Source organism: Mycena indigotica (assembly GCF_014461135.1).
Source record: "Mycena indigotica strain 171206Taipei chromosome Unknown Mind.scaff0012, whole genome shotgun sequence".
Classification (NCBI taxonomy): Eukaryota; Fungi; Basidiomycota; class Agaricomycetes; order Agaricales; family Mycenaceae; genus Mycena; species Mycena indigotica.
The window spans coordinates 609,155-625,438 of NW_023503011.1; the positions used below are offsets into that span (position 1 = coordinate 609,155).

The 16,284-nt window shown below is 53.0% G+C and overlaps 6 protein-coding genes across 6 annotated transcripts; 4 read left to right on the top strand and 2 right to left on the bottom strand.

The window, feature by feature from the left end:
• Positions 1 to 141: 141 nt before the first annotated feature.
• MIND_01226700 (uncharacterized protein) lies at positions 142 to 1,662 on the bottom strand (the record flags this gene model as incomplete). Its single annotated transcript, XM_037368769.1, has 1 exon — positions 142 to 1,662. One exon carries the CDS (start codon positions 1,660 to 1,662, stop codon positions 142 to 144), a length of 1,521 nt encoding a protein of 506 aa, XP_037214737.1.
• A 675-nt stretch (positions 1,663 to 2,337) lies between these two features.
• On the top strand, positions 2,338 to 3,136 carry MIND_01226800 (uncharacterized protein; the record flags this gene model as incomplete). Its single annotated transcript, XM_037368770.1, has 6 exons — positions 2,338 to 2,577; positions 2,629 to 2,681; positions 2,733 to 2,830; positions 2,885 to 2,891; positions 2,945 to 3,041; positions 3,095 to 3,136. The coding sequence occupies 6 exons, from the start codon at positions 2,338 to 2,340 to the stop codon at positions 3,134 to 3,136; spliced, it is 537 nt and encodes a 178-aa protein (XP_037214738.1).
• A 482-nt stretch (positions 3,137 to 3,618) lies between these two features.
• Positions 3,619 to 4,939, bottom strand: MIND_01226900 (C6 finger domain; the record flags this gene model as incomplete). Its single annotated transcript, XM_037368771.1, has 5 exons — positions 3,619 to 3,829; positions 3,881 to 4,281; positions 4,331 to 4,543; positions 4,596 to 4,650; positions 4,704 to 4,939. 5 exons carry the CDS (start codon positions 4,937 to 4,939, stop codon positions 3,619 to 3,621), a joined length of 1,116 nt encoding a protein of 371 aa, XP_037214739.1.
• Positions 4,940 to 8,913: 3,974 nt separating this feature from the next.
• On the top strand, positions 8,914 to 10,673 carry MIND_01227000 (uncharacterized protein; the record flags this gene model as incomplete). Its single annotated transcript, XM_037368772.1, has 2 exons — positions 8,914 to 10,087; positions 10,141 to 10,673. 2 exons carry the CDS (start codon positions 8,914 to 8,916, stop codon positions 10,671 to 10,673), a joined length of 1,707 nt encoding a protein of 568 aa, XP_037214740.1.
• A 2,050-nt stretch (positions 10,674 to 12,723) lies between these two features.
• On the top strand, positions 12,724 to 13,242 carry MIND_01227100 (uncharacterized protein; the record flags this gene model as incomplete). Its single annotated transcript, XM_037368773.1, has 2 exons — positions 12,724 to 12,776; positions 12,831 to 13,242. The coding sequence occupies 2 exons, from the start codon at positions 12,724 to 12,726 to the stop codon at positions 13,240 to 13,242; spliced, it is 465 nt and encodes a 154-aa protein (XP_037214741.1).
• Positions 13,243 to 13,847: 605 nt separating this feature from the next.
• On the top strand, positions 13,848 to 15,151 carry MIND_01227200 (uncharacterized protein; the record flags this gene model as incomplete). The annotated part of the gene is made up of 2 exons (XM_037368774.1): positions 13,848 to 14,669; positions 14,723 to 15,151. The coding sequence occupies 2 exons, from the start codon at positions 13,848 to 13,850 to the stop codon at positions 15,149 to 15,151; spliced, it is 1,251 nt and encodes a 416-aa protein (XP_037214742.1).
• Between the last annotated feature and the right edge of the window lie 1,133 nt (positions 15,152 to 16,284).

Here is a 16,284-nt window from a genome sequence, read left to right on the forward strand (position 1 = left end):
ACCGAAGCAGAAGCAAGTTGAAATGTACATATAGTAGTTTTTCTCAGGTTACGGATAGGTTACTTACTCGTCACGACGATAGTCAGTGTAGTTGCTGTATGGCTCCTGATAATTATTTTTTGTTACTTTGAAGATAAGTAGCTAGGTACAGAATACTTGCGTGCTATTCCCTATTTTCGTCCTGGCCTGCGTCAAGAAGGCCTCCTTGGTGTTTTGTGTGTCGTACCTCAGCTTGAGAACAAACTCGACGCTCTGAAGTGCAGGGAAAGCGGCTATCCATGGAAAGAGCATGGTTGCAGTGTCGATAGATGACACAAAGAGACATAGCGCGCGGACAAGGGTTGTCTGGGCCGCGAGGGCCAGAACATGTGGGGCTTGTGCCCATGCCCGTGTCGCCTGAGTTGTCTGGCGCAATGGGTGGAATTTGCTGATGCGATATTTGATGCCCGTGCCGGCAGGCTCCTGGAGCGCGAGGCGAAAAGTGATGCGAGCGATAGTGCCGGGGGCGGAATGCGCGGCAAGAGCCTGGAGCTCTCGTGTGAATGCGCGGATGCGTGACGGCGCGGCGCGGGCCTCGAGGGCGAAGCTGACTTGTGTTAGCTTGGGGGAGCCCAGAAGACCCTCGAGCACGCGACCGCATCCGTTGCTGTTGCACGTGAGCGCGACGAGGCTGGGGTGGGCGAGTGGCGGGTCGACGAGCGGGTGTGACGGGACTTCAAGTTGGAGTGCACGTGCTTCCTTGGGTGGGCGTTTAGGGCGGAACTCGATGGTGTGCAACTGGGGGTGGTTTTCAAGGAAGCGGCGAAGCGCGGTCTGGTCAGAAAGGTGCGACTCCAGCCGGAGGGTCTCGAGGGAGGGGTAATGCGAGTGCCGCAGAACATGCGCGTAGGACGTGGCGCTTGGCAGCCAGCTGGTAAACCCCCTCACCGCCTCCTTGTTGAAGTGCAGCAGGCTCACTGGTGGCGGCCCGGTTTCCGGCGAGTCGAGCAGCTGGAGGTCGACCGATTGGAGCGATGTGAGAGGAGTGACCCAGTGCAAGCGATGCTGGTTCTGCCGCCGGATCGGAACGTATTGCGGATAGAGGCGCCCTTTTGAGCGCTTACGAATAAGCCACGCCTCGAATAGGTTGGGAGGGTCGAAATGGAATTGGTGGAGCTCCCATTGGGCGAGGTCTGTCGGGGCACAGGCAATCCTGTAGATTTGGCCCGGATACGTGACGATGACGGCGCCATGTACGCGTTGGGCGACACGGGAGAGCATCCGCGTCAACGTGTGGCTGGTTTCGGCTTTGTCTCGTGTGTTGAGCTGGTGCAATGACAGTAAATCCAGAGTAAATGCCAGGGTTATCTGGCGCAGCTGCGAGGCGCGTTGGATGATTTCGTCTAATACCTCGAACACATGGACGCTGGGCTTGAGAACAAGGTTGATTCGCTCCATGGGAAGACGGTGAGAGCGCGCATAAAGCGCGAAGATCCGAAGCAGCGAAAGGCTTGCATACCCTCCCCCAAACACATCCCGTTGTCGTTGAAGTATGTGGACACTGAGTTCGCTAAATGTCGCACAAACACGGGAAAGGCCAAGAAGGTCATCTACCCCGAACTCCAGCAGGACTGCTTCCCATTGCTCCGGAGGCAGTATCTCGAGCGCATGCCGACTCTGCATCGCTATTAGCAGTAAACACCAGGTCGGAGGCTGTGCTAATTTGAGGATGGCAATCCGAAGACTCTCCGGATGCGCTGATTCGCTGTTGCAATTAGCCTCTGAGGATCAGATTGGGATCAGATTAACTTCCATAGCAGAGCTTTTTCAAGTTCTGCCTGTTGTTTTAGTAGTACTTGATCAGCCTGAGCAGTTAACGAGTTAGGCTAAAGGCAGTTAACTGTTACACTTACACTGACAAAGGTTCCTCGCGAGGTACAGGTTCTGGGAGTCTTCGGGATTGGAGAGAGCTGATTCGTCGGCCTCGTACACATGCGATTGCAGATGCGGCAACAGAGTGACAGTCCCATGACCGTGTAAATGCAATGCCGGTCTCAGAGCGGCTTTGAAGTTTGCGGCGCCAGTCCCCAGGTGTGCTGGTTTTGTGTCGGTTCAACGATTGGCTTGAACACCCATTTCTGAGTTGTACCAGGGAAATGTTCCGAGCCGACGCAGAAAAAAACGGTGAGCAAGAGCTAAACGAAAACGCCGAAAGGGTTGCCGTGGCTACGCTTACCCTATTTGACGTTTGGATGTCATCAGCTGCCTTGGTCACGTATATTTAAGCCTCGCGTTCCTGCTGGCGATGCTGCTTCGACGCCCGACCAGTTCCTTCTCTCACTTTTTGCCCCTCCATCCATGCGTCTCTCGCGATCTCTCTTCACCGTTGTTGCCGCCCTAGGCCTTCCCGGGATCGCGTCTGCTGCGGTTACGCCGGTTGTCGAAGACTGGAAGATTGCGTTGGGGTGGAATCAGACGATACTCCCTGCGAGCTCGTTCGGCAAGTCTGTAGGGTCGTTTACCCCGCCTGCTGGATTCGAGTCCGCCCCCGCTGCACTTGCAACGACAAACAACCTCGCCGTTTCCTCGGCCATTGGGGTGCGTGTGTATTTTGGTCTGTCGCGACAGCATTCCTGATGTCGTATGCAGAAGCCTGGAGGCACCTTTATCTGCCAGGATACGATATGGGGCGGCGTTTGCGGGTGCGTGGTTATCAGCGCTCGTTCAGGACCGATTGCTGATTATCTTGCTAGATATGCCGTCCAGCCGCTAAACGAGTGCATCCTCCTCGAAAGCCCGTGGCTCAAGACCATCTCCAGCTTCGGGCCTGACCCCGGCGCCACGTGTTTCGGTGAGTGTTTGCCGCGAGTTGCCTTGGTCGCCGCTGATCTTTGCCTCTACTTAGCTTTTGCGTGCGCAGCATCTCATCTCGCCTTTTACCCACTCTGACACACACCTTTCACAGGTCCGGCGACTGCAACTCGGGCAATGCTCAATGGTCATTCACGTTCCCCGGCGACGATACTGGCGGTCTTGCGACTACAACCCCATGGAACGACAAGGTGTGCATTCTTGTGCCCTGCTCTCGTTTTATCTTAATTAATCACCAATCTAGCTGACGAGTTTCGCATGTGTCGCCTCGCAGAGCGTGGCGTAGTTCTGCGACTTTTATTTTCCTTTTGTGCTGTCCTACTGCTTTCCTGGGCTGGGTGCTGTTGTAGCTGAAATGCAAATGTTGAAGTCTATCGTCCAAGAGATTGAGTCTTGCCATCATGATGTTGGTCAGTCTCCTAATTCTTACTAAGACTTTCCAAGTTGAGCGCCATAATCACTTGGAGTGTCTGCGTAGTTCCAAGTTGAACTTGGTCAGTACCCTAATCCTTACTAAGCTTTGCTAAGTTGTTAACCCACTTGTATGCAACGTTATTCGTATTTCATACTATCTAATTGTCTACACCGAGATTGATAATAATGAGATAATCGCGTTCCGAGGTTGTGGACCCGCGAATCATGATAATGATAGATCGGCAGTGGGAAACGGCGCCTGGGTAAACCCGTGTCGCAGCTCGTGAGAGGCGGAGTTGAAGGATCGAGGGCACCGACGCAAATAAACTGAATAACCGTCTATATCTGGCCCGACTACGCGAAACGCTGCGGTATCCGGTCTTGGTTCCATGACATGAACGCGTCCTGCTCATAGGTCCCATAAGCGTCGTACCCTCCCATAGGCGTCCTCCCAGGGACGAGTTGGAATTGGTTCCCATATGTGGTGAAATTAGCGTATGGGTTCGTCGGAGTTGCCCGGCCCATTATTTGCGGACTCGGGGGGCTGCCACGGAGGAGGGAGTTACTAGGTGGATCATTAGTATGTGAAGCAAAGATCTTGACGACAATAACTCACTTTATGAGACGGTCAATGGCGTCGATACAAGAGTGTAATCGACAGCTTGAGCCCATATGGCTGGGAGAAAGGGCCAGCGCTTCTTTGGCGTCGCGTAGCCGTGACGATAGCTCGATGAGAGCGCTATAACAGGCGCCCTCGGTGGCACAACCGCATCTCCGCATGTTGTGGTCCGCGAAAGGGGAGTCAAACCCGTCGTACATGAAAAACTTCAGGAGTGAATCGAGCGCGGGGTCGACATCGTCTGGCGGCGGCGTGGACTCGAAGCGTGCGCTCTGAAGGGGATAAGCTGGGCGCAATGTAAGACTAGTCGGTGACGATGGTGTCTTGGGGGGCGTATCAGGAGTTTGGATCTGCTGCGGCGAAGTAGTCATCCATCGTGGGTGTGGCTTGTTCTTCAGCTAGAAATGAAGTCAAGCTCGAAAGGCTACCGGTGAGGATAGATTATACCTCGCGGATGACGCCTTCCAGCTCGGCAATGCGAGATCGCAAATGAGAAACATCGCTGGCAAGGGCAGGGAGGGTCGATGCATCGGTTTTCCCCCCGTTGTCGGCAGCTGCTGCTAGTGCATTCCGCTCGCGCTCCCTGTCGTCTACCTCGTAGACGCAGTTTCCGGTCAGGCCCAGCTGGGTGCAGCGAGTGCAGGGACGTTTCCTGTCACACTACCGGGGAGAATTAATTATGAATACCGGCACATGGACGACTCGGACGAACCATACGCTTGGTTGCATGGCAGTTAATGCAGGACTGAGTAGTGCGGTTGCGACGCCTAGAATAACATTGAGCTCGTTGAAGAGGCGCTTAGAACCAAGCTCGACATACTTTTTACGGTGGTCGCCGCCAGCGCCGTCTTCAGTTCCGTTGGTAGAGTTGGATTTGGTAGAGAGAGAGGAGAACGGCATTAGATCATAGCATAGCCTGTCGAAGGCGCCTTTTTGTAGGATGTTGGTGGTGCAATGTCTTGGCATCGCGGAGACTTCGCGAGAAGACGCCCTCGGGCCATGTAGAACGGATGAACGACAGGAGAGATAGAACACTTCAGATTCCTCGGAATCCATCCACGTTTTCACCAAGAGACCATAGTTACACGCACGGCCGTCGCTGAAAGTCAAATATATAGTTCGATTCGTAAAGATGGCTCTCTTCTCGCGCTGGCCACTGTGTCTTTGCAGACACGCGGGTGTACGACGTCTTTTTTGTTCGACGTTTTCCGCTCGCTTGCAGTTGGAGCATGACCGGTAATGGCGACCTGATGGAACCGAGAAGCGTGGAATATTGAATAAACCGAGGACCGCGAAGCCATCCGATTTGCCCCACAATATGCTTTCGGCGTTTAAGTTGATTCGCTGGTTTCTCGGTCATGTTATGGCCAAGCAGGCGTGATGACACCTGATGCGTCGCACAAAGCCAACGTGACAGGAACATGTTCAACGACTTCCGCATTCGGCGACCTGCATATACATCCAGGGACTGGTTGCCTTAATCTCTGGAGCTGGGCTCCAAACACAGTGGGAGTTTCAGCGCGAAGAAACGGCAATTTCGGGGGAACTTAACATGGCGAGAAGATAAAAAATCATGACATGCACTGCCCCGACCTGGCATGGCTTCCTCGAGTTGCACGGCTGGAGAGTGAGAACATCGCCGTCGGAGGGAAGCGGATGAGGGACGCCGGATCATCGAGCATTATGCTGATTGGCAGCTGCCAGATGGGTATGACATAACCAGTGGTAACCAGAGCAAAGGCAAAATCAAGCGCCTGTGGGCCTGCGGAACGGGAGCAGGGCCAACAATCCCACTGTTCGAGTTCGATTCCGTCTCCTCCAGGCCGCCTGCCAGCTGATAGACAGGATCCAGCTGTACAAGGCGTCGATTGCTCGAGAAGAGGCTTCGCAGCCGATGTTCATCCAATCGAATACGGTCCGAGGACATTGGAAGGGCGCCAAGAGAGTCTTGGACGATTCTTGAAGTTCGGGCACCAACTCGGCCACGTCAAAGGCATCCTACTCGAAAGACGGCTGGCGGGAGGGTGACCCGATTACTTGGATCGACTCGGCATCTACGATGCACAGCTTTCAGAAGAGTACGTTGTGGATGATAAACTGCATCCTCTTCTGACGGAAAGTCTGAGTGACTTTCGCTACCAGAAAGGCAAATCACACCCACGTCTTTCTCTGTAATCGACCCTTGTGCTGCCAAACCAGGTGCGCCTGCGAGGCGGAATATCTGGGCCAATTGACTTTACTTGCGACTGAAAGCCGGATTAGATGGTCTAACCGCCGAACTAGATGTTGAACTCACCATTGGCAGCTTTGGGATCGCTAGTCGCAGCTTGAAATGAAACTTGCCCAGGCTCGCGACAGAGACATGCCCAGAAAACGGTTTCCAATCGGTGCGCCTTGTCCCAGATAGGTCGCCGCGAAATGATTCTCGATCCAGAAGGTGGCGCTACGAGATGGAGCCATTCAGATATTGTGTTGTAACTCATCACCAACTTGAAGGAGCTAATCCGCTCGTTGTCTTGTAGATTCAACGCATACGAAACCTGATAATAACTTCTATCTGTCTATAACAGACGAGAGTCGAGATATCGAATACCTCCATACAGTGCCCAATGCCGTCGATTGTGGAGAAGCTGATTGACCATGGAACATGATTAAAACTAACGTGGTTGAGTGTGGAGAATTCGGGACGGTAGAGGCATATCCACCGGTATTTCCAGAAAGGGACCCAAGAAGACACGCTCGGCGCGAGTCAACGTGGGCCACTGGACGCCGTTAGCCTCGGTCGACTTTCGGACGTAGACTCACGCAGCCATGGAGATATCACCACTGGCATTTATTACCGCGACTCGTTTATTCAAGATGCTCGGTGCGATGACCCAGGGGGCTAGAAGTATCCCTGGGTCAAAGGATATAAGCCAGGTACGGCCGAAGAAAGGTCCAGAGTTTGGTTTCCGACTCGGAGCCAGGGCGGGACGCCAGGCATTAAGCAATAATCTTGACGCCAAATACATAGAAGCTTCCTCGTCAGTATTACTGCCTGTCAGTGAAAACAAAGGTACTGTTGGCAACATTTGTGCGTCAAAGCGAGACATCGAGACGAGCGATAAAGGTAGCCTTGGCCTATCTTCCTGCTCGATGTGCTTCAAAGGTGCCGAGAGCGGTGATGAAGTCTCCACCGAACACGATTCCAGTCGTCCCTACAGAATTCTGACGGGACTCGTCGATGGGAACAGAGCGAATGCACGCCAGCTGGACGGCTTCCGATTGGGTGCTTGTTGATGAGCCAGATGCGGCGAAAATCAGGCCACTGAAGGTATTTTGGAGTGAGGAGGCTGTGGCGAGACTGAAATTGCCACCACCGGTACCGCTCAGCAATTGCCTGATTAAACGAATGATCGTTACATTGAGCATATTGATGTGTGCGAGAGCCTTGGAGCAGCTCCAGACAGCGAGCTTGAATCGTAACAAGGACACAAGCATTCACATAGCCTTATGATCGTCACTATTCTGGATTGTCTCAGTTTTACCCGGTAACTCTGTGTGAATAAGCCCTTACTCTGGATTGCGCCAAGTTTTACAATGTTTTCCTGGATCCAATGCAAGGCTACGCGTTGGTCTCGTAAACCCAGATTCAAGGATCGTGCGTCTTGCAATGCTCTGCCCCTCCAGGAACCCCAAAGAGGCAAGCCGGTAACTGGGGCACCGCAAGGTCGATAACATGAATAGCCTCAGAGCTCCACGCATTTGACAGAAACGAAGACAATGGACTTCCCATTATCGATGGAAGCCTTCACAACCTAGAGCCGTTGGAACGGAAGTCGCCCTGTTAGCGACGGTCAACCCAAGCTTGACAATGACCTGAAATACCTACACTTCCATCCACGCCTGCAGGACAATGCGGGACAGGTTTGTCGTGGGTTTTGACAACCTACCGGACCACCATGTACTGAAACAATCGCCAAGGCATGTCACTAGACTTCCGGACCGAGATTCCGCAAATCCATACTTTAAACCTTTAATATTGACCCGATTCGGGGTCAAGCAGTCTTTCGAGTTCAAGGCAAATCGAGTTTCGTCTTCGAGTTATCAGATAAAATCTTTTGGCCAGTAAACCGAACTTCGAACGCTCACAAAGGCCGAAGCAAACCGAGACCAGCGATGTGGGTCATACGCCGGGGCATAGAGCCTTCCAAAAGACGTGTTTCAAGCGAAATTATTGAGCAACCTAAGTCCACAATGAACACAATGAATGTACTAACACCGAACGCGGCGGACGCGGACGAAGATCCCCGGTGGGTGTTGTTCAGAACGGGATTCCAAGAAAAAAGCGTTTGATTGCGGTGGGGAAGTCGACTACTCTTGGCTCAGTCAGCAGTTTTTGCCTTTCTTCATAGTTCGATGTCACTCACCATGCCATTGTCGCTTGATTGTTACTAATGGCTGCGCAGCGCGGACGATCTGAAGACCGAGTGCAAAACGAGATGCCAGTACTAAGTAGGCGCATGGTCGCGAATCCCACTCGAACCTAACTTTTGCTCCGCGTATATGCTTCGAAAAAACTGGGATGCTGACGCAGTCGTCCTTGTCATAAGACTGTATCAGCTGCCCATGTGTAAGTGTCACCAGGCGCGAAAACTTGAAGACATAGGTTTGATTGTATGCTTTCATGAGAGCTTGAGAGATTCTGGCTGCTCTTGTGAGGTTCTTGTGGGACCTTCCTGTTGTTTTTTGTTCCAAGCGAGCGAAGTGACACTACACTATACTCCGTACCTGGAACAGTAAGTCTACCGGATTTGGTGTTTTAGGGTAACGATCCGGAGGGCTTCAAGGCTTTGTTCTTGCGTGTGGGGTACGGGGCTGAACATTGAGAGGAACAGAAACATCATCATGGTGACGGTCACGGTCACGGTGACGTCACGGCGTCGGTTTTCTCTTCGACGGAATTGCTTGTCGCGACCCGTCTTGCCGCCTTAGGCTCAGTCTGTGTGTACGGAGCAGCCCACTTCTTTAGCTGACTCTCTGCGCCGGCGATGGCTCCTAGCACACGGAAGCAGACCACCTACGCTCACAAACGCAACCGCGCCAAAGCCATTTCAGCAGTTTCAGCTTCTTCTCCTCTCCCAGACGCGGTTAATGATGACGAAGATCACTACCTCACACATGCTGAGCTCTCTAGTCGGCTCAAGCGCTCACGTCGCTCGTCGAATCCAGAGTTACCGCTCTCCAAACGACTACGCTCCTCCCAAGTTCTCTCTCTCTCAGTACCATCGCCAAACCCGACTCTTCCTACTTCCTCGGCATTCGAAACACCACATCCTTCTGTTTTAACCGAAGAGCAGAAATTTAAGCTCAAATCGTCCCGTCCCGTCAATCCAGATGAAGTCTCGCCTTTCGTTCCTCCTCCTCGCACTCTTCACTCTCGCACATCGTCCCGCAATCATAAAGAAAATGCAACAACACGTCGCACAAACAACAAGAGCAAATTTCTCGATAGTCCCTTCAATAGTCGTCCCGGTTCTGCTGCTGTGTCTCCCCAGAAAACGATTTCTTCTCCTGAAAAGCAGACTTTCAAGCGCACTCTTTCTGACACTAACTATAATCCTAATGTACAGCAAAGTGCAAGCACCGCAAACTCACCAACACACAACCACAATCGACTTCGCCGTCCGTCTGCCCCGAGCCCGCCGCGTCCTGCTGACTGGCTCCATCATGACTATATGCTGAGCAACTTGGACATCGAGCTTCATAACGCATTCTCGAACCCTTTCTTTTTCCCAACTGATGTTGACTTCAACCGTCCTCCCTCGTCTCTTTCCATGTATGGCGACTGTGAACATTTCTTCGATGATGTACAAGGCGAATCAACACCAGCCCGCACATATCGCGCACCACCCCCTAATTTCGACACAGACGAAGATGTTTTCGATGATGTCATGGATGTGGACCCGACAACTTCTACCGGACCGAAGCTGAGAGATATACCAAGAGAACGTAGTCCCTGGCTTAGCGATAGTCTGATCTCACCCCCAAACTCGCAAGAATGGAACAAATCACCGAGATATACGCAGTCTCCCGCCAAGGATCACGATTTCGACATGGAGGACGAGTTTTCTCTCAATCTCAGCGAGGAACCTCTTGGCCAAGCTTTCAACGATGCACCACCTGCTGTCGAGCTGAAGCACATGTTCGATGGATTAGCCATAGGTATGATTCTGGTTCCGTTTACTGTTTTCCGCGGCGCACAACTTATGACGAAGTACAAGGATCAAATAAGGGTGGCTTGAGCAACCGTACTCGTTCACTGGACTCGGCACCTGAGCCAACATCTACCGATAACAAACCCAAAGGTCGTGATCGCAGAGGAACAATTCGTGCATCAGATTTTGTCAAAGTCCCCATTGCCCCAGCCCGTCGCACTCGTAGCGGCACAGTCATCGGACCACCTGCAACTCGCGCTCGCAGTCTTGACCGCGACAACACTGCTGACAGTAGTTTGGGAGAGGTTGACGAAGGAGAGGAGTTGGATGGATGGTGTGCAGAAGATTGGGCCGTTGCTGCACCGCCCTCGCCTGTTCATATTCGGAAACCGCGGTCCCAACGGCGTGTGTCCCTTTCTCAGCCCATGATTTCGATGGACGAGCTGGATTTCTTGTCTGGAGGCTCGGGGTTAATCACTTCGCCGGTGACTTTTAAGAAGCCGAGCATCAAAGGGAAGGAGAAGGCTGTGATGGAGGAAGACGAAGAAGATGACGAGCTTCTACTCAAGCCAGGAATGCATTGGGAATTCTAGACGAGGTAAGTATGCTTGTTTCACTTTTTTTAAAGTTCTTTTCCGAGGCCTTGACTGATCTTCGTTAGAAGTGGTGAGCTGGTCGAAGCCTCGCTAGAAACAACAATAACGGAGTACCACTATTCAAATAACGGACCATTTCAAATATCGGATTCGCGGAGTGGGACGCTGGTACCACTGAATACTATCGATATCGGAAGCATCACTACATTATTCTAGCACTGAACTTTCAAGCACAACTTTGTATCGCACTCCTCCGTACTGCAGCAGCTCGTCTGTGTCCTATAGCTTCACCCTTTGTTGTTGTAGCGCAATCAAATCGGACTTTGACTGGCGTTCTTCGAGTGGGATATGGCTGGGCAAGCATACGGCGATGGCTGGTGTTGGTGGTGGACGTTCGCATCGCGGATTTCGGTCGAGTGCCGAGATGCGCCTTCTGCTGGGAAAGCGACCAGGCCGGCGGAGGAGATGGGGCGGATTGGGAAGGTGATGGGCCAGACGTCGGTGAGGGTCCTGATCCGCGCTTAAGGTTCAACTTGAAGCTTGCCGAATATCGTGGTTTGGCTTCGGTTCCGCCAGTGGTGGTCGGCAGGCGACTAAAAGGGCCACCGACTCTTTCGAAGTCAAGGGGAGGTAGGGCGATCATTCGCGCATCCGATGGTGGCGAGGCGGTCGTCTTCCGCACTAGCTTGCGCGGGCTCGAAGGCGTGACCGGGAGCTTAGGTTTCGCGCCGACGATGCTGTGATAATAAATATCGAATAAGCCCGAGAAATTGAGTAAGGAAACACGTACTTGCGGTGGAAATAGTGCACCCTACTGCGTAGCTTGTGTGCTGCTTGCCGACCGGACAGCAGCAATGTGCTATCCTTCGGCTCACTGGCGGAGCCCTGAACCCCAACTGAATTCGCGCTCTTCAAGTTGTGCTGCGCATCGTTATAGCCATCGATGGCTTCGGGCTTCTGATTCAACTTTGCCGTGTGGCGGTCGCGACGCGTTGGATTGCCGGCCCGATAGCGAGCACGGCGATGAGTACTAGTATTGTTGTTGTTATGGCTGTTATTTTTCACGTTGGGTGGCACAAGGGGACTGAGGATGTCGAGTTTGAAAATCCGGCCATTCGGGCGCTAGAGACGAGGGAACATCAGAACCAACCGCAGTGAATCAATCGCTCGAATTGCTTGCCTTGAATACGGCCCACTCGCCCTTCTCGCGCTGGGGTGAAACAAAACCGAGCTGATGGCCGAGCTTTGCGCGCCGAGGGAGACATGCATGGGTGTCTGAGCTGAGCTGGCTGTCGTCGAATGACACGACCCGGGTCCTCGGGGTGTTTCCGTCGCATTGTGGTGGCAAACGCACGCCGAACGACGAGATCGATGACTGTTCAGAGTCTGACTCAACAAGCGTTCCACTGAGGGAGGACGAGTCCAACGACGAGCGGAGTGAGGAAGACGGGTAAATCGTTGAGCTGTCGCTGGATTTCGTCCTAGTGGAGGTGTCGCTGGGGCGGCGGAGGATTCCTCGCATATCGATATGTGAGTTTGAGTTGTGGGTCTCAATTTCGTGACTGTAATGGGGTGATTGAAGGTGGTGTAGAGCAGATGTATGGTTAGCTCGGTGCGACTTCGTAAATTTACGCTGGGCTATATACGTTGAGGCGAGAGTCTGCGCTTTGTTGACGATTCGGGAAACAACAACATTGACATTGTTGGCCGAATTCGGCAATCATGATACTCTCCCACGCTTTCCGGTGTACTCAGCACAGACTCGGAGAAAAACATGTATACAAACACGCATACTTGTACATGTGAGGTAGAGCAAGGCCCAATATACCATGGATAGTTTTAGAGGATCAAAATAGATACCAGAAAACTAGCAGATCTGATTGGCCACTGCTTTGACGTGTCGTCGATGCGCTTTGACCCTCGCTTTGACGACCAAGCAACCTACAGAGAGGCATAAAAGGTGCAAGCATGTTGGACAAAGCTCCTCCCAACCCCACCAGCTTCTGTTTGCCACCTTCTGTTTGCCACCTTGCCCGCCGAGCCGCCGATGACTTTCAATGACCATGATATTGCCCTGCTCCACGATCTGGTGGCTCGAAAGTACGAGAGGGTCTCTTCGTTTTTGTTTGTAACGTGGCTGATTGCTAGCGACAGCAATGCGCATAGTCGACAGCATTCCCAGAAAGAGTCGACTTCTCTGCCCGAGCCACCATCAGGGTCGTCCAGTGGAAAATCATCGTTATTATCGCGGTTGTGGGGGGCAGAAAAGGGGGGCAGGGAAGACGGGGGTGGCGTCTGGAGTGCAGAAACTCCCAGCGGGGAGGACTTTGCGGCGTCGCCATTCTGCCCGACGACGTCAACAAGCTCTGTCTCCTCGTCTTTGCCAACGCCTGCAGCATCACCACAGGCAAACGCAGGAGAGGCTTCTCCAAGTATGCGGTCAACATCGCAACCACAACATAGATTAGGAATGCGAGCAGCCACGGCTTCACCGCCAGGCTTGCCGCCTGCTGGTCTTTCTGCGTCAGCGCTAGAGCGCTGGTTTCATACGGGGAACTATGATTAGTCTTTAAAATTAGACAAACAATTGAAGAAGAAGGCGTACAACTTCGCCGCAACATCCCATCATTTCCATATGTTTCCTGTACGAACAACCCCCATCTGCACTCGGTGCCGGAAAAGGCCCACGTAAGAGGCCATTGTCTGGATTGTGAATCGCCCCATGTTTGGGGTCATGAGGGCAGAGAGAACTGCGAATCGCTTCGTGAGCTCATGGCAGCGCGAAACGGGGTAGCAGATGTGATGAGGGTTCAATTGAGAAAAGGTGTGCGTTGATCTGTCAGTGATCTGCATGTCATTCCTTCCTTGTTCCTTCCTCTTGCCTTCGTCCATTATCGCCCGCCCATACTCTGGTCAATCGTATGACTAACAAGAAGGGACTCAGAGTGAAATATTAAGGGTCCCACCTAACCCGAACGGGGCCATTGCCTATATGGAGATTAACCATTGGCAGACAATTCTATTTTGGACCTCTGCACCCGCCGGGCCGAATTTTGAGGCTTCGACCTCGTTTCATCCCGTACAGTAGTTCTCCGACATCTAGAGGCAGCCGTCTTAAATATAGAACTGCCAGTTCTCCGGTGATAACGATCTTGTTTTCTCGTCTCTCCAATGGCTTTCAAGTTCGCGCAGGGCCCCGCGTTGGCCTGGACCGTCTTCTATTTTTGTTTGACGCTGGCATTCTTAGGGCTGTACGCGTGCGCTGTGGCCGCTGTGTTGTCTCCATCGCCGCTCGCGCTTCGCTGGCGCATTGCCTGTTTTCTTCCGCTGGTCGCAATCACACTGGCCACACAAAAGGTCTCTGGACACGGACTGCTTGGGTTCCATTTCAGCTCGGGGGTGTGGATGTCGCTGTTCGGCGCGGCGGAACAGGTGTTGGTTGATCCCGGGCGGACGAGGGCCGCAGTCGAACGCGAGCTGGGGTTAAGGTTGGAAGCGGTGGGCACGAATCAGAGGATGGAGTGGGCGGCGAAGCTGGCTAGCGGGGACGCGGTGGGGGAGAAACGCTTAGCCGCGTCGGCCCGGAAAGCGGAACCACCATCGAAATGGCTCTTTGCTCTGCAGCGAACATTAACTGCCCTTTCCGCTCTGCTCGTCGCTGAGCTCATTAATGTCTATAATCTCTCGCAAACGCCCGCTCTTTACAAGATACACACTCGTATTGCGTCACTCCCCAGTCTCGCAGGCAGCTTTCTCGTCCAGCGATATGCCAATGTCCTTCTCTTCGGTGTCCCTCTCGTCCTGCTTACCACAGTCCTTCCCAACGCCATCGGCGACGTATATATGGTAATGACAGGGGCAGAGACTGTAAACCAGCGCCTCGAACAACTCGAATTACCTTCGCGCGGAAGTCCGATCAGGGTAAGTTCCCCAATGCTACTCTACAGTATAAGGAACTTCTGGGGGAAATGGTGGCACCAGAGGAACCGCTGGGTGAGCCTCTTTCTTTGTAGTGTTTCGCCCAATGAAAACTTTCTCCTCGACAGTTCCTCACCGCGCACGCCCGCTGGCTCGCCCACCGGCTGCTCGGTTTGCAACGCGGGACCAAAGCGTCTGCATATACACAGCTCTTCGCCGTGTTTTTCCTCTCGGGGACCATGCACGTGCTGCCGGAATACGGTGCCCTTGGTCGCTGGCCCCCTGCCGGCGGCGGGCTACGTTTTTTCCTTCTCCAAGCCGTCGGCATCACACTGGAGGACTTTGCTATCCGCGCGGGCCGGCGGATCTACCGGGCCGAAATTATCCGGGACACCGCCTGGGGATGGAAGATAGGTGGCTTTCTCTGGCTCTGGACGTGGCTCGCGCTCACTGTGCCACAATGGCTTGATCCTCTACTGCACGCGGGTCTCTATGACCCGGTTTTCCGGAGCTGGGTTGTACTACCATTATGGAATAAGTTTGAAGGTCGTATTTGACTGGACTAGAGTATCTATTTGGTCCAATGAATGCATAAATGTATACGAGTGTTGAGAAGATGAAGAATCACTGCCTACTCATGAGTATAGTCAAGTTTTCAAATCTGAATCTTGAATCAAGACGATCTCCGGAAACTGCACAAACAGCAGCCCGCGCTTGTGGAGTTCCGAAAACGCCTCCTCTAGCTGGTGCTTCATATCCTCGAGCGTGATGGGCAGCTTGTCGTCCGCATCATATGGCTTGATCTTGAGTATGACCTTTTCGAGCTTCGGAAAGCGGTCCCCAACGACAACAACATCTTGCAATCTGGCTGCATATCCCGGAAGTGTGTTGAGCACCTCCCCACCGTGCCCAAGGTTATCCTGCGCCCAGTCGTCCACGATGATAGAGGTGTGGATGGTTATTACTGCGAGGGAGTTGGCAGCAGGGAACTGGGCTAATATGGCAGCGATATCGGAGTAATCTTCAGTTTCAATGTGGGATAATAGAAGGAGGGAAGATGTGTCGAGTTTCAGCTCATCTTGAGAATGTGTGAGTTAGCCTGGCAGATGCAATGGAAAAAGAGCGGGACGGGACTCGCCAGAACTGTTGACCAGGAGATGGTGAAGGCTGGTAGTTTTCTGCAGGAGACGGTTGAAAGACGATATCAATTTTGGGTTTGTCACGCAATGGGAAGAGTAGCGCAACGAATGCAGATTGCCCAAGTCGAGCGGGCACTCGGGCTGTGCGAGCACCATGATGGCGTTCATATGCCACGGATCGGCGATGGTGAGCTCCTGTATTTTGGGGTATGTCGATGGCTCCCGTGGTGGTCCGTGCGTCTGTGGCTTGCAATGGGACTCTGGAAACAACACTGTGCGCAGACCCAAAACGCGAAGACTCTCAGAGCAACACCAGAGGATTGCGTATACTGTTGCGCTGGTGTCGACGGTCGCAGGCAAGGTTATATCGAGACGATGGAGAAGCGGTGCTCGCAACAGAACCGCATGGATGTTTTCGTGATTTTCGGGATGGTAGAAAACAGGATGTAGGACAAGTGATTGCAGCCGCGGCCAGCCTGCACGACATTGCGCTAGATATGCGAAGGTGTCGGTGTTTAGATTCAGTTCAATGCTCATAGACTGGACAAAGC